Genomic DNA, 27414 nt, shown 5'->3' with positions numbered 1-27414 from the left:
CGCTGACTGACGTCACAGTTCCCTTTAAACGGCTCCACCAATAAAACGTCTCCTTCTCCGTGCCGCTCGCGCGCCGGTTTGATGAGTTTCCGAGCAGGCGTAGAGCCCCCAGGAGGACGAGCGCGTGCGCGCGTGCACTGCCGGGGGTGGGAGTGAGGGCGCGGGCGCGGGCAGGTGGACGTTGACGCTGCTGCCGCAGTAGGCGGTGCCTGTGAGCCTGGAAACTGTCGTTCGCCACGGCGGGGGCGGGGTCAAACCGTCCCTGCTGCTGGTCTGTGTCACGCGTGGCAGCTCGGTGGTTATCAAAGGCCGCAGGCTCGAGCCCAGCCTTAGGCGTCACACACCTGTTGCCAACTGTCAAAACGACCCTGTGTGTAGCAAGCACTCCTTGGTGTATGAAAAAAACCACCCACCTACTCATTTACCCCATGGAAAACGAGCTCACTAATATTTGTGGAAACCCGTTTGACCATGGAAACACGTTTAGTTTTCGTATGCAAGTGAATCACCCCCAACTTGTGTATGCTTAATGCAAAACTCATTTGAATGTGCATAAACACTTGGTGGTGCATGAACGAACGCTCATTGGACAACGAATTGTTGCATGTGCGAAAACTCAAAAAACAGTCACAAGCAGGTGCCTAGGAGCACAGTTGCACACACGGCTTTCCCAAGTGACCATTTCTCAGGCGTGTATATTAGCCCAGGCGTCGGCAACCTTTCAGAAGTGCTGTGCCGAGTCTTCATTTATTCACTCTAATAGAAGGTTTCGTGTGCCAGTAATACATTTTAATGGTTTTAGAAGGGCTCTTTCTACAAGTCTATAATATATAACTAAACTATTGTTGTATGTAAAGTAAATAAGGTTTTTAAAATGTTTAAGAAGCTTCATTTAAAATTACATTAAAATGCAGAGCCCCCCCGAACCGGTGGCCAAGACCCAGGCAGTGTGAGTGCCACTGAAAATCAGTACGCGTGCCATAGGTTGCCTACCCCTATATTAGCATATGCACAGAGTGCTCAGCCATTTGATGGCATCATCAGTCAGATGGAGAGCCGGTAGCCTGCCATTGAAATATGTCAGTGGGCACTTGTCAAGGATATGTGACATAGTCTGAAGTTGACCACAGCTGCATCACGGGTCATCACACCATCACTGATGCTTTAGTTATCAGACGTACAAGTATGTTTTTGAGACTGCAAGAGATCTTTACTTTCTGAATATTTAGCTTAGGGTGTGTGTAAAATAATTACATGCCTAATATTGTCTACCCTTAGTATTAAAAAATATAAATCAGAATCCAGAAATTATGAAATTGGCTCAAAAATTAAGGGTTTAAAAATAATACATTCTGATTTCTTTTTATTTGTCCAATGCTTTTTGAGACTTCAGGGTTCATGTTTTCAAACTTTTCTTCACAACCATTTTCTTAAATGAAAACGGAGATTTTCAGGTAATCAGACGTCTTCAGGACATGAGTCTTTCATGAATATGCCAAATTACATAAAACTCAAGATAAAATTGTGAGTCAACAATATTATGCTCAGAAGTGACACTGGAAACCTTGGAGGGGAGAGAGCCTTGGCCAGGTCAATAGCTGTGACAGACAAATTGTATTTAAGTGAAAGTGAACAGAAATTACAAAGAACTAACCAATGGTGTCACATTAGCATTGTGTGACAGAAGCCCAATGGCTGTGCCTATTATCCATAAAATGGGGCAGATTGTTTCCACTCTCCACTTCAATAGGCCTGTGGAGAATATAAATGTTATTATTCAGTGCAGCTTGGCTGCTTGGATCTAGATGGGATATTATGTTTCAGCATCCATTGCCTTTGGGGGCTGTCTTCTCTGTACTGAAGGTGAGGTAGGTTACTGGCCAATTTGTAGAACTCTTTGGGCCACCTTTGCTCAATAACTATTATCATTTTTGTGAAACAGGAGGAGTGGGGCTTAGAAGGCAAAATCCATTAGATGTAACAAAGGGTGCATACCTCTATTTGCACAGTTCCCATGCATGTCAATTGATGCTCCATACACTGAAGCTTGCAGGGCCAGGTCATTTATTTGTAGTAAAGATGACAAACAAACTAGCAGCCAAGGACAAGAGCTAAATAAACCGCAAACTCTATTTTCTTGCCAAGAGGTTGTCTCTTTGGGTCCCAGTTGAGGCACATAGGTGGGAGGACAGCGTATATTGAAGCTTGCACTGTTGTTGCTTATGCTGAACCTGTTCTGTGGATAAACAGAGGGATTTTTTCTCCAATATTGTCAGGGCATCACCTTTTATTAATGAACTGCAAAAAAACCAACACAAAGAGACAAAATAAATGCTGATTGCATGTATTGATTCACAGATTCTAAGGCCAAAAGGGAACACTGTGATCATCTAGTTTGACCTGTATTGCACAGACTATAGGACTTCCCCAAAATAATTCCTAGAGCATAAAACGTTCACTCAGCAAAGAGAAAGCTCTGCCAACAAAAATTATGAAGAGGCTGGAATAATTGACTTCTGAGTAAACTAAATATGGGATTTTAGCCAAATGATAACTATGGGGTAGAATATGATAACAGCTGATATGTATCTGAAGGGTGTATAAAACAAAGAAGGGGGGGAAATTGTTTATGGTAATCCATGGAGCTTTAGTTAGGAATAATGGGATGCAACTGAGAAAATGATATTTAAGACAAATATCTGAAACATTTTGTAAATGTGAAATCGATTAGACATGTAGGAAGGTAGTTGAAACCCCATTGCTATTTAAAACCACTGGTAACTGGACAGAGCATTGGAAACTATGATAGGGAACAGTCCTTCATTTTCCTTAATGGCTGGATCATGAGATTTTGTAAGTCTTTTATAATGTCTGTGATTCATTTAGTAATGAAAATTATTCTTTTTTCTTATTCTTTATTCAGCTGGGAACGGTTTATGCTTAGAAGCAAAGGGCAGTATTTCCCCAAGGATTTTATGAAAGTGTGGGAACAAAGGCCATCTACATATTAAGAGCTTGAAAAAATATTCTAAGTGAACAAGGGACACCTCCTAATTTTTTAATTAGTTTGATTTAGTATCTTATGTTAAAAAAACTCAACAACTTTCCTTATTAGCTTGCGTGACACAGAAACCCATTGGTAGTTTGCTACCCTGTGTCAGCAACTCTTGTAGGGCCTGACAAAATCACTACACCTAACACTGTTATCATGATACACCCAAAAGCTGGCCTGGACTATTGGAAAACTAACTACTCACTGATCAGTAATATTCTTGTGAGATTTTATGTACAGGATGTATACAAAGAGTTATAAGTATTTGCTTGAATTATGTTCTTAAAATGTGTTTGGTAAGCAAAGCATAAGCCCAGTCTGCCCTAGATAAAGGAATGTGTATTTGCTTGTCTGACTAGCCTGGTCATTAGACGGAGACAATGAAAGTAAATTTACATATAAGATAAACAAAGATATCAAACTAATCAGCAGTGGAGAAAACATCATGGGGTCTCCACTCCAGCAGGAGAGAGATGCTTTGTCTGGGCGTACTTGTCAAGGAATACATTTTAGAGGTTTGCTGGACTATAAAAAGAATGGAAGAGAACCCCATAGTTGTCTATCATTTGAGGGATTCAAGGGATCAGAGCGCTTTAAATCACAGAATGGTTCTTCAACTAAGGGGGTAGAAATCTCTTGGAACTGAATATAGGTGAGAAACCTGCCTAGTCGAGATTGTAGCTTGCTAAAATTAGGCTTTAGTTTTAGAAGTGTATTTTTACTTTTTTTTTGCTTGTAACCCTTTCTGACTTTATTCCCTGTGCCTCTAATCACTTAAAACTATGACTTTTTGTTTAATAAACTTGTTTTACTTTTACTACAAACTAATTCAATGCTGTGATTGAAATAAGAGTTCGTCAATTTGCAATGAAATTACAGGAGCAATGAAATTACTAACTTCTGCGAGTGCTCGTGGAGAGGGCTGGGCACTGCAGGGGTGCCTCTTGGGAACTTGTGAGTTTGGGTTCACTATTTGTTACCTGCAAAGCAAGGTTTGGACTTGTAGAGCCCTGAAGAGTTGGCTGGCAAAGCAGACAAGCTGGTGTGTCAGTGAGTTGTCACACAGTTTAGCAGTAGCAAAAACAATTGCTTGCTGAGGTTGCAAGGAAGAACAAAGTAATTCACAGTTCTGGGAACCCGCGCAGATTGTCACACTGGCAGAAATTTCTGGGGAAATTCAGGACTGGGAGTATGTTGGAGTCCCTCTGTAAAAAGTAACTGGGCAGTGGAAGTCAGGGTGATGATACCTGCATGCTTGTAAGGCTGGCTGTTGGTGTCCAGGCTGTGAGCCAGAGCAGCACAACATTGAAGGCATCCAGAGTTGCAGGGCAGGGAGTGACACAACCCCTTGCTGGTCTAGGTTAAACCCCAAAGCGTCACAACTTGGTGTGTCACTTTTCCACACATTATAATTACAATATTTACTACTACAGCGGATTTAGGTTTTTTCTCTTTTCTCTTCCTCACAATCTGAATTAGGTAGTAGCTGTGACTGAGTCTACTACTACCACCTAGTGGCTTACAATGAAATATGCACAGAATCTTTTCAACTTCAGGTTTCACAGTGGTAGCTCTGTTAGTCTGTATCAGCAAAAACAATGAGGAGTCCTTGTGGCACCTTATAGACTAATAAATGTATTTGGGCATATGCTTTTGTGGGCTAAAATCTGATGAAGTGGGTTTTAGCCCATGAAAATTTAGGTTTCTTCAACGTCAGTCTATCATCAGTATGACACTGGAGGGTTATTTTTTTCTGTTTCCTGTAAAAAGTCACCAGTGTTAAAACTAACCAATATGAATTACAATTCTATTCTGTTTAGAAAAATACCATCAACTATGGGATGCTGTTCTGAGAAGGCCTGCTGAACAGAGATGGGGTCTACTTCTGAAAGAAGGGAAAGAATATCTTCAGATAGAGACTGGCTAACCTGGTGAGGTGGGTTTTAAAATAGGCTGGATGGGGAAGGAGACAAAAGCCCACGGATAAGTTCAGAACATGGAGATCTGGATGAAGGATCAGAATCAGGGGGGAAGATAGGCAATCGCATCATGGACAAAAAGAGACAAGAGGGAATATGGACATTTAATGAACATCTTAGATGTTTGTATACTAATGCCAGCAGTCTGGGGAACAAACAGGAAGAACTGGATATACTAATGAATAATCACAATTATGGTATAACTGGCATCACAGAGACTTGGTAGGATAATTCACATGACTGGAGTGCTGGTATAGAAGGATACAGGTTCTTAAGGAAGAACAGGCAGAGGGGAAAGGATGCAGCGTTTTCTAGCATATCAAGATGTATACACTTGCCCTGATGTCAAGATAGAAGTGGGAGGCAGACCAGTTGAAAGTCTCTGGATAAGGATCAGAGGGGTAGCTGTGTTAGTCTGCATGCGTCTGACAAAGTGGGTATTCACCCACGAACGCTCATGCTCCAATACATCTGTTAGTCTATAAGGTGCCACAGGACTCTTCGTCGTTTTCTGGGTAAGGATAAAAGGGTTAAAAAACAAGGGTGATGTCATGGTACAGTTCTACTATCGACCACCTAACCAGAAAGGTGGATGAAACTTCTTTTAAATAACAAAATCATCCAAAGCACAGGACTTGGTGGTGATAGGGCACTTCAATTACCCAGACATCCATTAGGAAAATAATACAGCAGGGCACAGATTATCCAGCAAGTTCTTGGAATCCATTGGAGACCACTTTTTATTACAGAAGATGGAGAAAGTGAGGTCTCCTAGCACTGTAAAAAAGCCACCCCCACGAGGGGAGTAGCTACCAGTGCTGGGATTGCGGCTCCCAGCACTGGTGCATTATCTACACTGTCACTTTAGAGCACTGAAACATCACACTTTCACAGCCCTGAGCGAGAAAGTTTCAGTGCTGTAAAGTGGCAGTGTAGACAAGGCCTTAGACAAGTTAGATGTGTTCAAGTCGGCAGGGCCTAACAAAATAAATCCTCGAATACATAAGGAACTTGCTGAAGAGATCTCTGAGCTCTTAGCTATTATCTTTGAGAACTTGTGGAGGACAGGAGATCCCAGAAGACTGGAAAAGGGCAAATATAGTAGCTAGCTAGAAAAAGGGGAATAAGGACAACTCAAGGAATTATAGACCAGTCAGCTTAACTTTGGTACCTGGAAAGAATGAAGCAAATAATCAGTCAAGTCTGTAAACACCTGGAAGAAAATAAGGTTATAAGTAACAGTTAACATGGATTTGTCAAGAACCAACCTAATATCCTTTGATAGGGTAACAAGCTTGTGGATCGGGGGAGCAGGAGATGGGCTATATCATGCCTTAATTAAGCAAACTATGGACATGTAGCCTAAACCAACACATTGTAAAGTGGATCCAACTAATTGGAAAACCATACTCAGAGAATAGTTATCAATGCTTCAGTCAAGATGGAAGGGCATATGGAGTAGGGTCCCACAGGGATCTGTCCTGGGTCCAATTCTACTCAATATCTTCATAAATGATTTGGATAATGACATAGAGAGTACACTTATAAAGTTTGCAGACGACACCAAGATGGGAGGGGTTGCTGTGCTTTCAAGGACAGAATGAGAATTCAAATGATCTTGACAAACTGGAGAAACAATCTGAAATAAAAAGCATGAAATTCAACAAGACAAATGCAAAGTACTAAACTTAGGAAGGAATAACCAATTGCACAAATACAAAATGGGAAATGACTGCCAAGGAAGAAGTACTGTAGAAAAGGATCTAGGGGTTACAGTGGATCACAAACTAAATATGAGTCAACAATATAACACTTGCAAAAAAAAGCAAACATCATTCTGGATTGTATATCAGGAGTGTTGTACACTAGACACAAGAAGTAATTCTTCCACTCTACTCAGCACTGATAAGACCTCAAGTGGAGTATTGTGCCCATTTCTGGGCACCACAGTTTAGGAAAGATGTGGACAAATTGGAGATGGTCTACAGGAGAACAACAAAAATGAGTATAGGTCTAGAAAACGTGACCTACGAGGAAAGATTGAAAACATTCAGTTTTTTTAGTCTATAAAAGAGAAGACTGAGGGGGACATGATTACAGTCTTCAAGTAAGTACAAGATTGTTATAAAAAGGAGGGTGATAATGGGCTTAAATTGAAGAAAGGGAAATTTAGGTTAAACATTACAAAAAATTTCCTATTTGTGAGGGTAGGTGAGCACTAGAACAAATTACGTAGGGAGGATTTCTGTTGGAATTTCTGTTGTTTAAGGTTTTAAAGAACATGTTAGACAAACATCTGTCAGGGATGGTCTAGATAATATTTAGTCCTATTTGAGTGCAGGAGTCTGAACTAGATGTCCTACTGTGGTCCCTTCCAGTCCTACATTTCTGATTCTGAGTGTCTTGAGCTACATACAGCTAAAATGTGAGCTATATTTGAAGAACCCTCATCTGTCCCTCCATAAACTCAATATGATGTAAAGAAAAGCGAGGAAATCATTTTTAGAAACATATTATGGCAATATAAGATAAATACAATACATCCAGGCTTCTCTAGGTCTCAAGGGACACCCAAATCCTTGAGTTAGTTTCTCTTAACTAGGGCAATTGGTTCAGTAGCTTCTGTATTCTGGGGCTAGGGAATTGGAGCATAGCCTATTTCCCCACTTCCTTGATGCCAGGTGGCCTGCTTTGATTTGTGAAACAGAGCAGAGCAAACTGGTATAACCTTGTACAGCTGTAGTACCAATGTGCTCCAGTTAATAATTTAAGGAGCAGTCCTGCAGGTGACTTCACATGGGTGCAGAATTGCCTCTCCATTGTTAGGTAATAAAGCAAGTCCTCACTCACCTCTCCAGCACCCGAGTTCGTGCGGAGTTGGTATGGGGCACACAATTCTGTCAGAGACCAGACACCAATGCGTTGATCAACGGGCTCACACTATCCTTAGCTCTAAAAAGCTTTAGATTAAGTGTGGCCCCTTTATTAGGGGTGAGCATCAATATTTATACACAGAAGTAAACAAAGTGATTAACAAAAGATAATGGTCATGCATAATTAATCAAGATTTTACAGGAAAAGCAAGTTAACAAGTAAATGCATAGAGATAAAGGCTAATGGCTACTAGGGAAAGGGGGTGTCATGAGTAGTTTGCAGGTCAGTGCTTTGTTCAAAAGGGCTCAGGAAGGATTATGCAGAGACAGTCAGTCTGGGTGTGTTTTGGCTCCCCAAAGTTCACCAAAAGTTTAGACCCAACATTCCTCCATTTGTAGCTTTGAGATAACTATTAATCAAAAAGCTACACCCTATTTCAAGATCTCAAGGGCCGCCCAATTCGAAGAGAGTAAGGCTTTTAGCTGAAGTGGGAAAAGAATAAACTGACTTACATGAGTTTATGAGGGAGGGGACACACTGAATACAGCAACACAGTATTATAAGGACTACTATGGCCCCAACAACACCCACCAAGAGTTTTTTTAACCCACCCAAATCCGGGCAGCCAATTTCATAAGGCTCCCCACCAATCATAAGGTGGCTGGCCAGAGGAGTAGTTTTTAGCCATTTCCCTTAGGTGTTTGGTACGTTGAAAAGTGTCAGAGTAGGTGTCATTTACAAAAACACAGCATTCTTCATAAGCAGAAAATAAACTAAAAAAGCATAAAAAAACATACAGTTGTGAGAATAAAGGGTCCTCTCATTTTTTTCGAGTCAATTTAAGTCTAATGTCTGAGAGAGGTAAGCTGGTCCACTGGTCGAAGGCAGTGTCCTCAGTGGTGACAAGAGCTGCTGGTCCGTCACTGTGGTCCACTACGGCTGGCTTGACATGGGAGTGGTGGATCCAAGATTTGCGTCCTTCCAGGAACACTGCAGTCTGGGTTGTTAAAAGAACCTGGTGGGGTCCAGTAAACCTTGGCTGGAGGGTGTCGTCACGAACGAACTGTTTGGCCCAGACGAAGTCCCCTGGTTGGAACGGGTGGATCTGTTCCTCCAGCGGCACGGTCTGGGAAAACTGCGAGGCTTTCCAAAGGGTACGGAGGCAAGCCTGTAGGGAGAGAAACTGACACGCGGTTAAATGATCCCCTCCCAATAGTGAAACATCAGCACGTGGTAGCGCCCCGCCTTTGAAAGGGGGTTGTCCATAGAGCAGTTCAAAGGGGGATAATCCCAATGCGCGGGTTGGGCGAGTACGAAGGTGAAACAGGACCAAGGGAAGTACCTGAGGCCACTTTAATCCTGTTTCCTGACAGTATTTAGCCAATGTAAACTTAAGTTCCCTATTTATACGCTTAACTTTCCCGCTAGACTGGGGGTGGTAGGGTGTATGAAAGGAGTGTGAAATGCCCAGTCCTTGTTCTAAACGGCCAAGGACATGACCAGTAAAGTGAGGTCCGCGATCTGAGTCGAGCACAAGAGGGATGCCAAAACGGGGTACAATGTCTCTAAGGAGAATCTTCGCCACTGTGGCAGCAGTACAATTAGCAGTAGGAAAAGCTTCGACCCAGGAAGTCAGAGGGCAAACCAAAACAAGGAGGTGCTTTTTCCCAAAAGCCTTTGGCATATCTGCAAAGTCAATTTGAAGATGTTGAAATGGAGCAGCAGGCGGAGGTTTTCCACCCTTAATTTTGTTAAGAGGTGGAGCAGGTCCATTACGCTGACATGTGCTGCATGCTTTCACTATTGATAGGCAATAGGGTTGAATGCCTGGAGCATACCAAAAGCGAGCGATGGTGTTCACGAGGGCGTGCGTGCCGTAGTGACCCCCTTTATCATGGTGCCAGCGAACTGCCACGGGGTATGTGGAGCGAGGGAGGCAGGCTCGGCCATCTGGCATAAGCCAGGTCCCTTTGACCAGAGTGGCCCCGAGGCTCTCCCACGATTGTAGTTCAGCAGCGGATACTGGTACGGGGTGCGGTGGAGTAAAGGAGGAGGCTGCAATAGCCAATGTGGGCATGGCTAAAGGTAAGGTGGCAGCCTTCTTAGCGGAGGCGTCAGCCAGGGCATTCCCACGGGTAACGGGGCTACTATCTTTAGTATGGGCCCGGCAGTGAACTACAGCCAGGACAGAGGGTTTTTGGAGGGCGTCCAAAAGCTTGTGGATGAGGGGGAGGTGCTGAATGGGTTTACCGGCAGCTGTCTGGAAACCTCGAAACTTCCAGAGGTGGATATGACAATGCACAACTCCAAAAGCATATTTGCTATCAGTAAAAATGGTAACGGTCTTACCAGCGGCCAACTGGCAAGCTCGGGCCAGGGCATAGAGTTCAGCGGCTTGGGCTCCCCAGTTGCCTGGCAGTGAGGCGGCCTCTTGAATGTCCCATTCAGAGGTGACAGCATAACCAGTGAAACGCTTGCCATCAACATAGAAGGAGCTTCCGTCCGAGAAGAGGATGCAATCGGGGTTGTCCAGTGGCACGTCAAACAGGTTGTCTCTTATCTGTAAGATGCTGTAAACTACTTCCACACAGTCGTGCTGATTCTGGAGGACTGGCAGGTCAGGAAGCAAGGTAGCTGGATTAAGGGGTCCACACCTTTCAAAAATTAGGTTAGTGTCTTCTAAGAGTTCGGCCTCTAGCTGTTGCTGATGATGGGCCGAAAAGACTTGGGTTGTGCCCCTACGCAGAAGGGCTGACAAGGCATGAGAGGTCCAAACCGTGGTAAAATGACCCAGGGTTAGGCTCTTTGCCTTTGTGATCAGCAGGGCAGCTGCTGCCAGAGTCCGGGTGCAGGATGGGGTTCCCTGAGCGACAGGGTCGATTTGCTGAGAGTAAAAAGCAAGCGGGAAATGGTGGGGCCCGCTCAGCTGGGTAAGGACACCACTAGCAATTCCGCCCCTCGTGGACAAAAAGGTGAAAGGGTTTGCTGTAATTGGGGGGGCGGAGAGACATGGAGGAGGCCACACTGTCCTTGAGTAACTGAAAGGCTTGAATAGTGTCCGGGGACCACTGCAAAGGGTCAGGAGCAAGGTTAGCAGTGAGTCGGTGGAGCGGTTTGCTTAACTCCCCGCAGGACGGCAACCAGGGGCAACAGAAGCCAATTAATCCTAAGAAACCTCGAAGTTGTTTCTTGGTGTTCGGTAGAGGGCAGTTTTGAATAGTCTTTATGCGGGCTGGGTCCATCTGTCTTCCCTCTGGGGTTAACAGGAAGCCCAGATATCGGACCTTTTGTGAGACCCACTGAATCTTTTTAGGGTCTACCTTGTGGCCTCTGGTGTGTAGGTATAATAAAAGTGCCTTACCATCGATGCGGAGGGCAGCTTCTTCGCGATTACCTAATAGGATGTCATCTACGTATAGGACCAATGTGGATCCCTGCGGACTGGTGAAACCTTCCAAGTCGTGGCGGAGGCACTGGCTGAAAATCGTGGGGCTGTCTCTGTAGCCTTGAGGAAGTCGTTGCCAGACATAACTTTGTCCCTCCCAGGTGAAACCAAAGAGATACTGAGAGTCTGGGTGCACAGGAATGCTGAAAAAAGCTGATTTTAAGTCAATAACAGTGAACCACTCAGCATCCCAGGGGATTTGGCTGATGATAGTAGCTGGGTCAGGAACTACTGCATGAAGAGGGACCACATACTGATTAACAACTTGTAGATCCTGTACAAAGCGCCAACGAACAGGGTCTCCGTCCTTTTTAGGAGGCTTTTTGACAGGCAGTATAGGGGTGTTACAGGGAGTGCACTGAGGGCGGACTAGCTTTTGTGCAATGAATCCCTCGATAATGGGGCGGATGCCCTCCCGGGCTTCCAGCGACAGGGGGTATTGAGGGACTGACGGGGGGGTTAAGGAAGGCTTCACCTGAATCCTTACGGGCTCTGCCGAAAGGAGCAGGCCAACATCAGTGTCAGAAATTCCCCAGAGGGTTGAAGGCAAGTCAGTGAGGTCAGGGGAGAGAGAGGGGGGTGTTTCCCAATTACCCTGAGTAGGGGCCGAATCTCCTAACACTGTCATCAATAATCCTACCCCTTCAGGAGTGCAGGTTAAAGTAGCCTCAAGCTTACAGAGTAAATCCCGGCCCATCAAAGGGATCGGACAAGCTGGGGAAAAAAGAAAACGGTGAGGAAAACATTTATCAGCATAAATAATCATTCAAAGGCAAAGTGAGTCCCAGAGACTGTGGGTTGCCCTCCACCCCAGTCGCAATTTTAACCTCAGAGGATAGCCAGGGAGAGGGGGCATGATTTAAAAGAGAGAAAGTAGCCCCAGTATCAATGAGGAAAGAGACAGGCAGTCCCTGGACTGAAAGGGTTAAACGAGGCTCTTTGCTGGGAGGGGAGAAAGTGAGAAAGGAGCCGGCTAAAGACATTAAGGAAATAAGACCATCACATTGTTTGTCTTCGCCCCGGGGTACCGTCATTGAGGAGGCTGAGTTTGCTGCGGCTGCTGCTGTTTCCCGTAGTTGATCCAGGCCTGGGGAATGGGCTGAGCTGGTGGTGCAGCTGTAAAGGCATCTCTCTAACTATACTTTTATTACTCGCAAGAGATTTGACGGGGACATCCTCTGGGCTATCCTCGGGGGGGGGGGGGCATGCACCCTGCTGTATCTGTTTGGACATTAGCCTAGTAACTACTCCTCCCGAGGTTTGCCCCTCCATTTCCTCCTCATCCTTCTGCAGAAATTCCAATCTGGGATTCTGCAGATTCCCCTCTGCTACATGGAGAGAGTCCCCCTGCGGAGGAATAGGGGCAGGTGCAGAGGGGACCAGCTGACGAGTCAAAACACGCCGTGGTTTACACCCTTCATTGAAATAACCTGGAGGGGGTTCACTCTCGGGAGAGTACCTGACTGCCATAATTTTTAAAGATTTCCACAGCTCTGCTGCTGTGTCCCAACAAAACCAGTAACATAACTGTCCCGGATGGTCTTTTTCGATCTGGCTCTTTACTCCTCTTAAGGCAGCCTGTTCGAAAGAGCCATACGAAGGCCACCTCATCTTCGGGTCGGCCAATACCGCGGTATACCCAGTCCAATTCCTTACACATAGTGTGTACAACTTCTTCCTAGACATTCCTGTCTGTACTGGGAGTTTTCCTTCGTTCCATAACTTATTTACAATCCCCAACGGACTCTCAAGAGGCACGCTAGTCCCTTGACCCATGGTGTCTGACAGGAGCCCTCCAACTGGCGTTTACCCTGCTGTCCAATACACGACCCCTCAATATTGAATTGGCTGGGAGAAATCTCCTGTGGCGCCTTGCCAATTCATATATGAGTGGTCTGACCACTGGACAGAGGTACCGCACCAGAAGGAATCCCGGACGAGCCCCCAAATTGTTAGGTAATAAAGCAAGTCCTCACTCACCTCTCCAGCACCCGAGTTCGTGCGGAGTTGGTATGGGGCACACAATTCTGTCAGAGACCAGACACCAATGCGTTGATCAACGGGCTCACACTATCCTTAGCTCTAAAAAGCTTTAGATTAAGTGTGGCCCCTTTATTAGGGGTGAGCATCAATATTTATACACAGAAGTAAACAAAGTGATTAACAAAAGATAATGGTCATGCATAATTAATCAAGATTTTACAGGAAAAGCAAGTTAACAAGTAAATGCATAGAGATAAAGGCTAATGGCTACTAGGGAAAGGGGGTGTCATGAGTAGTTTGCAGGTCAGTGCTTTGTTCAAAAGGGCTCAGGAAGGATTATGCAGAGACAGTCAGTCTGGGTGTGTTTTGGCTCCCCAAAGTTCACCAAAAGTTTAGACCCAACACCATGATCAGGGCCTAAATCTCTCCATGTCTCATCCCCATTTAACAGCAGAGGAACTAAAAATACTTCCTTTTCCCCCTTCTGTCTGTGTTGTCTGTTTAGGCTCCAATCCCACAGTGATTTACATAAGTGCTTTACATGTGAGAAGTCCCACTGACAGAGTGCGATTACTCACATATGTAAAGTTAAGCCTGTGCGTAAATCTTTGCACAATTGGTGCATTCAACTAGGGAGCTCTACAATGTCCAACACAGTGAGGTCCTGATTTTGGTTGGCACCTCTAGGCACTATTATAATACGAATAAATATAAAGAAGGGCTTTATCTGTCATTGTTATGCTGTAGGTTTAACATCCTACCAAGAATAATGGGGGAATTCACACTTGTCTCAGAGCTATTGTTTCTAAGATATCAATACATCAGCTTAAAATTGGCTCATTCTTGGAAGGTTTTCTTCACAACTGTAAGGACCAGATTGTCTCTGATCTGTGTGGACCTCCCACTTCCAGCATGGAAGTGGTGGTTCAGCTGCCTCTGATTATCCCTTCCCCTCAGTATCCATACTGTGGATTGAGGAAGGCAGTGGGCACTCCAAGAAAGGAATGGAACAAGCAAGAGAAGAGTTGGAGGATTAGGGAGCAAGGCAAGTGAATGCATGTCCTTTCTTCCCCAATCCTTCCATGCCCAGCAGACGCCCCTAGAAATGTGATACAGCCAGAGGCTCTGTCACACTTCTGCAGTCCTCCTCCATGCAGTCCTTTAAGTGAGGTCCTTGGAGCAGACACAGCCAAGGAAGCCCCTGGAAGTGTTAAATCCGGTAGGGCAATTCTGCGAAGGAGTGGGATCACAGATATAGATAGATCTTTGAGTATCCACACTGTTTATGAGCCACACTTCACTTTTTCTCTGCATTGGTATTTCCACACGGAGTGGAAGAATGCAGAGGAAACTCACTGGGGACGTGGGAGGTAAGGGAGAAGACTATGGACTTAACAGCTCCCTATAGGTGGGGTATGATCAGGCCCATGTTTTTCTTTTCTCCCACACTGTACCTCAAAGAAGCACCCTGTAACCCCCATATTCATCATTCGTATATAGTTGTGATATTTCTAACAAAGCATGCCACGTAAGATACCATATGAAAGGTCATGATCTGCTGAAACTCATTGTCCTGTCAAAATGTGTATATCATTTGTGTAATATGAAATTATGAGATGTTGCTATATGGTTGTGGAAATATGTTGTGAATTTGGAAGTCCCCCACTACTAGTTCTCTGGTGACAACAAAGGAGGTGACTCACACCCAGGCAGATGTTAAAAAATCCATGACCAGCAGGGAAATTGTAAACAAGAGATCTACAATTTAGTAAGGCCTTCTCTATACTAAAAAGTTTTGTCAGTAAAAGACGCCTCTGCAGATGCCTCTGCTGTGCAGAGCAGAGCCAGGGGCTGATGTCTCAGGATAGGTCGGTCAGCCTGGTGTCCCATCCCCCCCTCCCACTCTCGAGAAACTTGCATCATGTGACACTATACATTCCCCATGAGGCATTGCAAACCCTTCCCAAAGCACCCTGAAGCTATTTGCATTGTGGAATAGTTACCCACAGTGCACTGCTCTGTGTTGATGCAAGAGCTGCTAGTGTGGATGCACTCCACCGACATGAGGAGCATAGTGTAGACATGCAAGAGCGGTTTTAATTAAAGTGCTTTAATTAAAGTGGCATAACTTTTGCAGACAAATCTTTGTAGTGTAGACAAGGCCTAAGCGACAGTTGTGCACTACACAATGAGGATTGCTCCACTCTGTGACTCAGCAAGGCCCACCAGGACATGAATCTTTCCAGGGACATGGATTGAGAGTATAAAATAAGGTGCAGTGACATCATGAGATTATCTTTCTCCTCCCACACCTATGCTGAAGGCAACAAGAACACTGGGAAGACAAAGTCTTTGAACTGAGACGGGTCCCAGGCTGAGAAGGAAATTCTGCCTGTGTATTAAGAACTGTAACCTACCTGCAACATCCAGTGGGGTGAAAAAAGCTGTTTGATTCAACTCTTGCTTAGTCTAAAAGGTTAGGATTTAGAATGCGTGTTTACTTTTTATTTTCCTAAGGTAACTACCTCTGATCTGCCTACCACTTATAATCACTTAAAATCTATCTTTCTGTAGTTAATAAAATTAATTTAATGTTTTATCTTTACCAGTGAGTTTGTCTAAAGTGCTTGGGGAATCTGCTCAGATTACAAAGGCTGGTGCATGTCAACTTTCCTTAGACAAAGTCGCAAGCTAATTAATGAGCTTGCATTGTTCAAGGAACATCTTGAGCAATGTAAGATGGTATATTTCTGGGGTGCGAGACTGGGAGCTTGGGAGATTTGTTTCCCTGTGTATAGTTCATGAGTGGCTTGGAGAGCATTCATTCAATTTAGCTGGGCATGCCTCTGAATGCTGGTGGCTGAGTGATAACAGCACCTGGAAGGGTTTGCTGCTTGTCACTGGCAAAGCACTGTGTGATATAGCCCAAGTTGGAGAGTTAAGGGGGCCCACAGTTCCAGGCTGTACCCCAGGGATCCCATCACAAGTGGTTCCTCATTTAGTAGTGAATCTTGGTCCTCCTCATGGGCACACAAGACCTGAAATGCTGAGCGGAATTCACTCCTGCTATTAGTAGGTGTAACTCTAGTGAAGTCAATGAAGGTATGCCAGCAGATGATTTGGCCTGCTGTTTTTACTGAACAGGCATTGTAAAGGCCACACAGAGATCATGAAGTCTTTGCAGTGTCTCTTTATACGGCACTGTGGAGTGGGGGAGAAGGGGCACTGCGGTCACGCCACGCAAGTGAATGGGAAGGAATGGTCAGCTTACAGTATGTATCCATGAGCTTAAAACCCTGTACATGTGTGAAGGAGGTGGTGGAACCTCAGAAGGTTGTGATCGCTTCTCCTGCCCGAAGTCTGAAATAGATTTGTTGCATGGAAGCCCATTTCTCCTCAAACTCTCCATGTCTTTGTCCAACACAAAGTCTTTTTTTTCTTCCAAGTTTTGCACAACACTTATGGCAAAGTCCAATAAAACTTAATTTTTCTGTAGGTTTTTTGGTTTTTTAAAAACATCCTATAGAAATGAATAGAGAATTAAATAAACTGCTATAGATAGAATTCTATAGGCTGGTTTGGAAAACATACAGAAAGGATTTCTTTCTCCAATAAATTACATACATTTTTAGACACATTTCTGTAGACCCCAAAGAACTCTTAAAACCCACTTTTTTTTAACTGTTTTTACCTCTACCAAATACTACAGGAGCTTTCCATGAAAGAAACATACCAGAATGTGGCTGTAAATCTTAATCAACAAGCTAACTTTTAAAGTACGTCTATTTTATCAGGACACTCGGTTGAATATGGGGAGGCATTTTACATGTACAGCTTACCTACATAAGTTGCTTTGCTGTGGAGAACAATTTATGAAAAGAGTACTGGGCTCTAGAAATGCACCTCTTTTTACAGGATTTTCATGCTGAATGACTAAAAACAGGACAGGCAGTTCAGGTCAAGGTGAGTTTATTGTCCATACAGCATACCTAATCCCGTCAAAACACATTTCTTAAAACCATCTTTAAACTAGTCAAAACAGCAGGTTATTAATAAAAATGACTTAACACTGAACAGAGACGACCTTTTAAAAGGTAATCGAGACTACACTTTATCAGAATCTTATCCATCAAAAAACAATCTCACATACTTTCTAAATACTTTTTGTTTACACTGATCATGTCTACTACCGCACTCTCTAGCATCCCCTGACCATATAAACATCCACACCTCTTAAAGAGCACATTGTGAGAGGATAACTTTGACTTGATATGGCATCACACTCATTAAAGCAAAAAAAAAAAAAAGTTTGAGAACAGATACTGTGCAACTGAGAGTGATTTCTGAGGTACATGATAACATGGTAATACACATAGTGGAAAAAATCCAGTGGCTGGGTGAGTTGCTGGGAACTTTTGAGCTGTCCAATTATTCAAGCAAAGACCAGCAGCATTAGGTTGGGATAACAGCACTTCCCTACCTCACCGGGATATTAGGAGCATGTATACATCAAAGATTGTGAGGCACTCAGATACTATAGTGATGGGGACCATATAAGTACCTAAGGTAGAAAATGGATAGATAAACCAAATATTCCACTAAAAATGACAAATATTTGCCATACTATATCAAAGATCTGGGAAGGTACAATCTGCAAGGCACTTTTTTCAAAGTGGGTTGTTTGAAAAAAATTACACACTGGTGCTTTGAGATAGCACTTTTTGATGCCAGACCAAAAAAAACCAACCAAACCCAAAAAAACCAATTTTGTCTTTCTTGTCCTCAGTTTGAAATGAAAATTGTGCAAAACATACAATAGTTTTCATTTTAAGTGATATTGTCAAGTTGTTAGGACCCAGATTTTACATACTTTGAGTGCTGTGTATTATAATAGTAAATGCCCTCTTGATTCTAACCATATAGTAATTGTTTATTTTTTACTACACCCCTGCAGCATCAAATGTATTTGTTAAAAATGACTGCACACAGTGTAGACCCTATGAAATAAATTGTGCATGCGGGCTCCAACTGTTCTTTTTATGTGTCGGCTTTATACAAAATAAAGAACTACATTATTTAACTATATCATGCTCAGAGCCAGTTTTAAAAGGTATACTAAGGTACAAACAAAAACCAAACCTTAGGTCGTAATACGAGGACTTGATTCAACAAACACATATACACTTGACTAATTTTATAGTAGTCCCTTTGTCAATGAGAGTACTCATATGGATGAAGTTCTCACATGCATCGGTGTTTGCAGGATAAGGCTCTGATTACAATCTACCAGGTTCTTTAGGGTGAAATTCACCCATTACTGCATAATGCCTGAGTAATCGTGCTATATGCAGGGCGCACACATGGAGTGAGGGGAATTAAATTCATCTCTGATCTACTGACAGATCAAAAGCTCCTATGTAGCTTCTCCACATCCCTTTTTGGAAACGAATCTGTGTATTCACTTTCCCATCCCCAGAACTCTCTCCAAGCTGGCCTGTTTCAAGATAATGTGAAGACCCCCCTCTGCCGTACACAGGGGTACCGAATGGCAGTTAGCTCTTCAGGACATGGTGAATTTCACTATGCCTGCACTGAGTTCCACAGAAGTCTATAAGGCTCCACACGGGTGCAAGAGACTGCCTGCAGAGATCTGATTGCAGGAGAGAGACCTTAATGATGAACTTTCCAAGGAAAATGTATGTACTGCAGGAAATGGTGCTAGTGATTCAGCAGACAGCACACTCTTCCTTCTGAGGCCATAGCGAGTCAATGCCTAGCACGGTGGTAGAAGGAACTGTGCTTGGGAAAGTGCTGTTTTTTGAATGAAATGAAAACCAAAGTCCTGACCATTGTGGTTGTTAAAAGTCCTATGGTATTTTTCACAATTCTTAACCCTGCTGTCCTGGCCAAATTTCAGTGTGGGTAATTACCTTCCATTCTCCTGGCCTACATTCTCCTTGCAGTTTCAATTCTACAAACAGTTGTTTAGTGCTGATGGCACATGACCGCTGTGTTCCAGACCAGAAGTAGGTGAAGTGATCTCCATAAACACAGTGGCCAAATACTACACCAACTTATACATGTACAGCTCCACTAAAGGGTGTTTTCAGGGGCACAAGTTAGCACAGAATTTTGTCCAGTCCATAAATCACTTTGGTATACACCTATATGAAAGGTACCATATGTCACAGTAAGATCTTACAAGGAGGAGGGCTGTGCAGAGTTTGGGGGGGGGGGGCATAATTTTGCCACGAAAAAGAAGTTATTTTGTGGCTCCATAATCTCACTTTCCATGTTTTTTTTCATAATACAAGTTTTTTGTACCAGAACTGCTAAATGTCATGTTTTTAATGTGAAAATGTTTATTTTTGTAAGAACAAAATTCCACAATTTGGAAAATGTCAAGGTTTCCGTTTAATTATATGGCCATTTTAGAGTGTAAATTTTACTGTTGTCACTTGCTCTATCTTTTTAAGAAAAATACCTAACATTTTGCAGGACTTTGGCTGTTTTGCAAAATTGGACTGATTTCAGAAAACTGAAACAAAATACAAAATCTCAACTACTGTATCTCAGGGCCTGATGCTGCAAACACCTTTGCATGGACAGAGACAGCTGAAACTGCATGGAGTGCCATCCAAAGGAATTTGTGGGAATTGGACCTATGTTTTCGGTTCTCACTGAGAATACTTAACATAGCCCTAACAAAAAGGTGGTTTTTGTTATAATATGCAGTGTTACAAGCATGTAAAATCTGGGGCTCAAAAAGCCTGGCAGTATTACTTTAAGACCATTTGTTTTGTCTTTTGATACCCAGCCACTGAAAGAAGACTGTTGGGCCTAATCCTGTAGTCCATACTCAGGGAAAACTCCCTTTGAGGATTACAAAAGTAATGGGCTGATTATTTCTAAATCCACTGCAAATTAAGGGCCTGATTCCACTAACACTACTGAGCAGAGTGCTTACTACCACAAGTAGGACCATTGATTTCTCTATGCCAAATCATGGCATGACTAACTAGCAGTATGACAGGCAGCATCGTGGGCAAGGAAGCAGGCACCACACTGCTGGACAGCCCCCTCTCTACACAGGTTGGTGGAAAGGGGTAGAGCCTTGGCTCACCCACCCTCAGTGTGGCCAGCCATGTGGCTGCACTGGTGCACTGTGATGCATACGCTGCACTGAGTATAGACCTGGTGCAGTTTATTCCCTTTTTGAAGTAGAGAGGAGACCAGGAGGGGACTGTGACACCTGGGGTCATAATCTGTTTTCTGGACTGCTCTAGGGGCAGTGTAACAATGCAGACAACCACAAAGTCACGATCTAGCCCTATGGGATTACTTATGGTAGTAAAGCATTACACTAGGTAGCAAAGGTACAATATTCACTGTCCAGCACCTTAAGTAATCATTTGCATTGGGGCAAAGTAAGTGTAAAATGCTCTCAAACCAGAATTTTCTACTTATGTTGGAGGTAACATTTTAATATCCACAAGACACTCATTTTGCACAAATACAAATGACTGCATAAGGTGACATACAGTGGAGAATCAGGTCTTAAGTGCTTCTAGGATCGAGACCTATTTGTGCAGAAATCTTTGCTGAACAGATCCTCATGTTTAATGTATTTTTTCCACTATGAAACGGATACCTAAGACCAAACGGGAGCCCAATGTCCCTGCAGTCTACAACTGTTCCCCTACACAACTGAAGCAACTGTGCTTTGCTCACCAAAACACAGGCTTTGGCTGCCTTTTGCATTGACCATTCCATGAGGCTCCCAGCGGAAAGAACTGTAAAGTTGTGAGGTATTGTGAAAATGGGAACCTTTTTTGTCCAGTAAACCTGAGGTAAATATACTGTCTTTGCAGGATGTGATCAGAAAAAATAAAATAAAATAAAATAAAAAAAAAATCATGAGTACGCTATTAGAAAACAACTGTACAGGGCATTTCCAGTAAATCTAAGAACTCATCTCCACTTAACCGTCTACTTCAGGATTTGAAATTTAAGCAGTAAAATAATATATTATAAAAATGTTTATAAAATAGCAGCACACTCAGTGAAACAATACAGCTAAGTACTGTTAATGTGAATAAGAATGAAACAAATCATAGCTTCTTAGCAGCGCAAAAAAAAAAAAACCAAAAAAAACCAAAATAAACCCCTTAGATTCTTACTCCATTTTCTACCCTCATCTAGCCAAATATGGCAGAGTCCATTCATAAAATATTCTTCAAAGTAGCATGTTCTTTCTGGATTTTCATCTTTAAAAAATGCAAACATTAACATTTCATCCAACAGCTTCAAACTGTATATTTGCAATCTGTTAATACAATTGTGCAAAAAAAAAAAAAAAATTGCCCCATCTCCTTTGCCATCTAAATGCCTCTTCTTTACAGATGGAGCAGGAAAAATAAATTCAAGTACACTGAATACACCTTTGTAATAAAAATCAAAGTCACGCACCTTGATGTTTACCATTTGTATCTTTTGCACCAGCAATTTTCTTTCATTGTCCATAGATAAGCATGCAGGTGGTGTTAAGATCCTTCTGACACTGAACAATACACAGAATTGTCAGACTTTCATCCGGAATGTTGTGACAGGAATGTCATCCGAAGCAGGTGTTGGAATTTCCAGCAACACCAGAACTAGCAAAGTACATCAGATATTGGAAAATATTGACTATTAATAGCTATATGCATTGCTGCTTTTTTTTTTTTTTTTTTTTTTTGCTCAGCACAATTGTCATAAACCATTTCATTTATCCCTTAGGAACAATTTTCAAAGTGCTTTTCGAATGAAATGGTTTATAATAATGCTAACTGTGGACCAGTAAAGTTATAAACATCTGGAAAATGTATTTTTTGGAGGGAGAGGGGGGATCAAAGGAAATCACATCTTCTTTAACACAGTGAGGATGTTAAAAAGGAAGATGGGCAGAGCATCATTTAATTGCCTTTACACCAAACTAAAGAGCTGCCAAAAGTTAACATTGATGTGTAGCATTAGCATTGTGAATGAATATAATGCTTTTTCACAGATGATCCACTGCATCTAGGAATCCAAAGTTCAGAGGTGTCTGATTTGTTGGCAAGTCATTTTTAATCTGTATGTTTCTGCCATTTAATGCAAGCATTCTATACTTTGGCTTGGACCACTGCTGGGTAGCAGGATCAGCTTTATGCCAAAGATGCTGCTGTGTTTAGAATGAACCATTTCTGGAGGAAAAGTAGGAAGCAGTGGTGGTGGGGGGAAAGGAACACCTGCTCTTCCGGCTGGCAAAATAAAGCATCTTCTTTCTTAGGTAGCAGCTACCACAGACAGCAAGAGTAAACAAAACTAACATACAGAAATCCAACAAACTGTTCTGACTAATAACAGAGGTGATAGATCAGCAAATCTCTTCTGCATCCAAAATGGTTCAATCACTTCAGGGATTTTTTCCCACTTTGCCCTAACCCCTTAATTCTATTGCTTTGCAATCTAGTCAAGCCATAACATAACACACACAATTCCTTTCTTAAGTTTAAAAAAGGGTGTGTATGCACTAGGTCATAATGCACGCACAGAAAAGTATATTCTACTTTGTTCCCACAAATGCAGGCTTACATTTATCTAGCTACTTTTTATGCTTTTATAAGCATTTAATATCACCAATACATAATCAAACAGCAATTATCAAATATATCGTGGGATTCCCTTCTGTAGAACATCACAGGCACCAAATGCTTTTTTAAATTACTTCTTTTTTTGTTTTGTTTTGTATCTAAAAGAGCTTTAAATACATTTTATGTGGGAGCAGATTAAAAAAAAAGATTTCATTCTAAAAAAAAGGGGAGGGGAGGAGCAGAGGGAGCAAGCACGACTGTCTGGGCTGACGTCCTCACAGGTTGATGTCTCTCACATCTGTGGGAGTGCTGGCCTGGTCCAGTTCATCCACCATCTTAGAAGGATTTCCTTGCTGTTGCTGCTGCTGGACTTGCCTAAGGTTGCTTACTAGCACCGACTCTATCTGTTCTTGGCAGGCTTTAAGGAAGTCCTAGAGAATAGGAAGCAAAATGATCTGTTAGTGAATCTTTTCCCACTGTGCCAATCAAAGCATCAAGACAAGCAGATATGAGGAAAACCAAGATGTTCAGAGGCTACATGAATGGAAATCATGCATTCAACCTAGAATTGTGCTATGAAGAGAAACGGGCTGCATGTCACTAGAAGCAGCCCACGTATGCAGCCCTTTCGGTGGAGTAAAGCAAATACCACATTTGTTACAATCTTGGCAACTTAAAATTCTAACTTTCCTGCAAGAAAGAAGTGCCTTTTGGAACGGGAACTCAATGATATTCATTGGCAATCTCCTGCAGGACAGATATAAATCCAAAGGCAGGACTATACCTAGCCATGTAGTAGCTATGTAGTAGCTGCTGCATTCCCTCTGTGCAAGAAGAAACATGCCTTTAATAAAACTAATGTTTTTGTAATTGTCCAAGGTACTACATCTTACAGCACTGCCATGAAGTGGGCTGTTACTATAGAACACTGAAGTATTTTCTTTAGAAGGGTCAGCAACGAAGGGGTAAAAAGGAGATGTCCCTAAGCTCAGAGAATCTGTACCCAGACTCCCAAAAATGTAATCCTGCCTCCAAACACTGCTTGACAGTTGGGCCTCATGAAAGACAACCCTGGTAGAAACAGTACAAACACAGCTGGGAAGCAACCCACCAGACAATCCAAGACACAGAGCACGAAGACCATTGTCAGCGGTTTGCAAGGACCATCTTCCACTTACGGAGCAAATTCAAATTCAAACAACCAAAATTATTCCAACAACAGGGGAAAGAGCAGGCCAAAGCTAGGACACTTATGTCTCACTGAAAATGGCACAGGCATTTAGGGTGCAGGCAAAATTAAAATAGCAACAATTAACAATACAGTAGAACCTCAGAGTTACGAACACTAGAGTTACAAACTGACGAGTCAACCACACACCTCGTTTGGAAGTGGAAGTACACAATCAGGCCGCAGCAGAGACAAAAACAAAAACACCCCCACCACCATCCCCATAATAAACAAATACAGTACAGTATTGTGTTAAACGTAAACTACTAAAAAATAAAGGGAAAGTTTTAAAAAAAGATTTTAAAAAGTAAGGAAACTGTTTCTGTTCTTGTTTCATTTAAATTAAGATGGTTAAAAGTAGCATTTTTCTACTGCACAGTAAATTTTCAAAGCTGTCTTAAGAGTACAGCTTGTGTTCAGTTGTAAACTTTTGAAAGTACAACCATAACATTTTGTTCATTTGAACATTTCAGAGTTACAAACCTCCATCCCCAAAGTGTTTGTAATACTGTAGTATTATTAGAAAACTACTTCTGCCATAGACTTCAAAGCACTTTATACAGAGGATTAGTATCATTATTCTCATTTCACAGACTTGGAAACTGAGGTAAAGAGGTGAAGTGATTTGTATAAGGTCACACATGGAGTCAGTGGTCGAGTCGGGTACAGAACAAAGTACTGCAGTACAACGGATCAAAACAGGGGCCTATCTGGCAAGCCCCCTCACTCTCACACACATAGTGGCAACCAGTGGAGTTTGAAGTCTGCGCACAGGTATGCTTCGTCCCAGACCTGCAATGTACATCTGTTGTCCCAGCCTGACTGGGAAAACATAAGTCATGTCTGAGCATGTCCGCTCCATAGGTGACATTTATGTGTTTGATACAATCTGTGCTGGTGTGATTATTCCAGGTGATAAAATTCATGCTCTGTCAGGAATACCACTTTGTGTTGGACCCTGGAGACTCAGTGCTAGCAGTAAAGTCACACCCTCTCTCTGCAAAGAAACTACCATGTCTATATGGTGGAGCACCATTCCCAAACATTATTTGTACATGTAGCTATACTGGCAAAAGAGTACAAGGGGATGGTTTGTTATGCTGATCAGATACAAGGAAGAGTGGACTGGATGAGACATTGGTCCTATTATGAACAAGAAACTTACTAAGGACGTGGAGGTCACTACTCAGTTCTAACATCAGTCAGCTAAGTACAGATCGTGGTGGTACCATTAGAGCATCAGTAACAAGAGGCTAGTTCATCACTATTGCCTAGGCATAACTGGACCAAGATGGTTTCATATTTTCCAGCTTAACAGTCAGAATCAACTGTTTGTTCCCTTATCAAGAATAACGTTGGTCAATACCATTGTCAGATGACTAGCAGACAGCAACTCAATACTTGAAATCTGTGCTGCAGTGTCATGCCCATGTGATGTGCAGTGAGTGGATTGTTACCTCTCTGTGTTTGGCATAGCTATGTGCCTCTTTAACCCATGGCTCTGTGCTCCAGAGATGGAAGCCCCAACAAAGATTGATGAGACTGATATTAAACACTTAACTATAGGTGAAGAAAGTGGCAATTCCCATAGTTCAAGTTGCCTAATAGTTTCCATTATAAGCCACTGGTTTCAGTTGCTTGTAACTTTGCCAAACTTCTATCCCTCGGGCTGAAATTTTCCATGCTTACTCTCTGTCTCAGGCTGACCTGATCTGGAAAAATTTAATCAAAACCAGCTCAGCCATTTTCAAGAATGAGGCTAGTGAAAGCAGGTAGTTTGACATAAGTTAATTTTAAAAAATCCCAGCGGTTTCTCTGAAGAGCTCTAGCACCTTCAGGATTTGGAGTAGGACCTTCCAATTTGGATTAGGAGAAGTGTGGGTTCAGGTGCTGTATGCTCTCCCCATGAACATAGACCCAGGCTTAACCAAGTTATAAGCCTCTGAAAATTGTCATTTATATATACTCAGTACAGCCCATAAGAGCCTTGCTGCTAAAAGCCCCAGAGAGCCCCCTAATATACCAACTACATTGAAACATGCCTCAGGAACAGAGCTAGAGCTCTGGATGTACTATAGATGTAACAGATGGAGTAGCAGCTGCTGCAGGCCCTTAATCTAGGAGAAGGCAGAGATTAAAGTGAGGGGAAATGACATACTCCTTGGCTTGAGGTGCCAATACTCTTCCTCCTGTTTCAAAATACTTGCTCCGTTGGGGGGAAGGTGTGCTGGGCATAAGGGAGAAACCATGAGTTCTAGTGTCATCTCTTTCACTTGTTTGTGTTAATAAGCCTGTGCACTTCACAGTCATTACTGAGCAAGGCCTCATACCCCTACCTTAAGGAGGCAGGCAACTACCATTCTCCCCATTTTACAGAAGAGGAACTAAGAGTTTACACAAGGTCACTTTGGAAAAGCTTAGCACAGAATTCAGTGACCAGATTCTAGGCTGTATGTTGCATGAAGTGCAGTGGGGACAACGATGTCTTTTAAGTCACCTTTGCACTATGCAGAATCTGGCCTGCTCTTCGGCATCACTGTAGCCCAAGGGTCAGGAACCTTTCAGAAGTGGTGTGCCGCGTATTCATTTATTCACTCTCATTTAAGGTTTCACGTGCCAGTAATACATTTTAACATTTTTAGAAGGTCTCTTTCTATAAGTCTATAATATATAACTAAACTTTTGTTGTATGTAAAGTAAATAAGGTTTTTAAAATGTTTAAGAAGCTTCATTTAAAATTACATTAAAATGCAGAGCCCCCCAAACCGGTGGCCAGGACCCAGGCAGTGTGAGTGCCACTGAAAATCAGCACACGTGCCATAGGTTGCCTACCCCTGGCGTAGCCCTTATCATAAATTAGAGGAACCCCAGAGGCTGCTCTAGTTTATGGCAATTTGTCTGAAATAGTAACATGCCCCTAATGACAGATATATTCATTCTGTATTGTGCTGATTATGAGACAGCCCTGTAAGATGTACCTTAGCCTCAGAAGGAGAGTGTATATCGTGTATTCATTCCACAGCATACTCCTTTTAATTTCCTGGGGGCCGTTTTCCTTAGAACAACTAACCAGAATGTAAGTCTTCATCTGTGCTTTTCATGAAACACCCTTATTTCTGTCTCTCTGCATTCATACCCACACTCAGTGTATAGACCTGTTGTCCTCTGGAGATTAGAGGTATATTGTGGGCACAAACAATGAGTAACAATTTAAGCTAATACTCAGATGCACTGAGCAA

At 42.7% G+C, this 27414-nt stretch overlaps 1 protein-coding gene across 5 annotated transcripts in view; it reads right to left on the bottom strand.

The window, feature by feature from the left end:
* Positions 1–2047: 2047 nt before the first annotated feature.
* The window catches only part of CCND2 (cyclin D2), an 83534-nt gene continuing 58167 nt past the window's right edge, over positions 2048–27414 (bottom strand). The window contains exons 5-9 of one of the 5 annotated variants that reach the window (XM_050966348.1): positions 21803–23378; positions 17173–17266; positions 16605–16853; positions 3951–6670; positions 2048–2298 (exon numbers count right to left, since the gene is read on the bottom strand). In XM_050966348.1, coding sequence (XP_050822305.1) covers positions 23223–23378 — 156 coding nt within the window. In that variant the 3' untranslated portion in view covers positions 2048–2298; positions 3951–6670; positions 16605–16853; positions 17173–17266; positions 21803–23222. Of the gene's footprint in view, positions 6671–16604; positions 16854–17172; positions 17267–21802; positions 23379–27414 lie in introns of all 5 variants that reach the window. The other 4 variants (XM_050966338.1, XM_050966329.1, XM_050966357.1 and 1 more) reach the window with 4 other exon arrangements.

Source organism: Gopherus flavomarginatus, chromosome 1, assembly GCF_025201925.1.
Source record: "Gopherus flavomarginatus isolate rGopFla2 chromosome 1, rGopFla2.mat.asm, whole genome shotgun sequence".
NCBI classification, from domain to species: Eukaryota; Metazoa; Chordata; order Testudines; family Testudinidae; genus Gopherus; species Gopherus flavomarginatus.
Note: the sequence above shows the minus strand (reverse complement) of the source record. Positions and strands in the feature narration are given on the sequence as shown.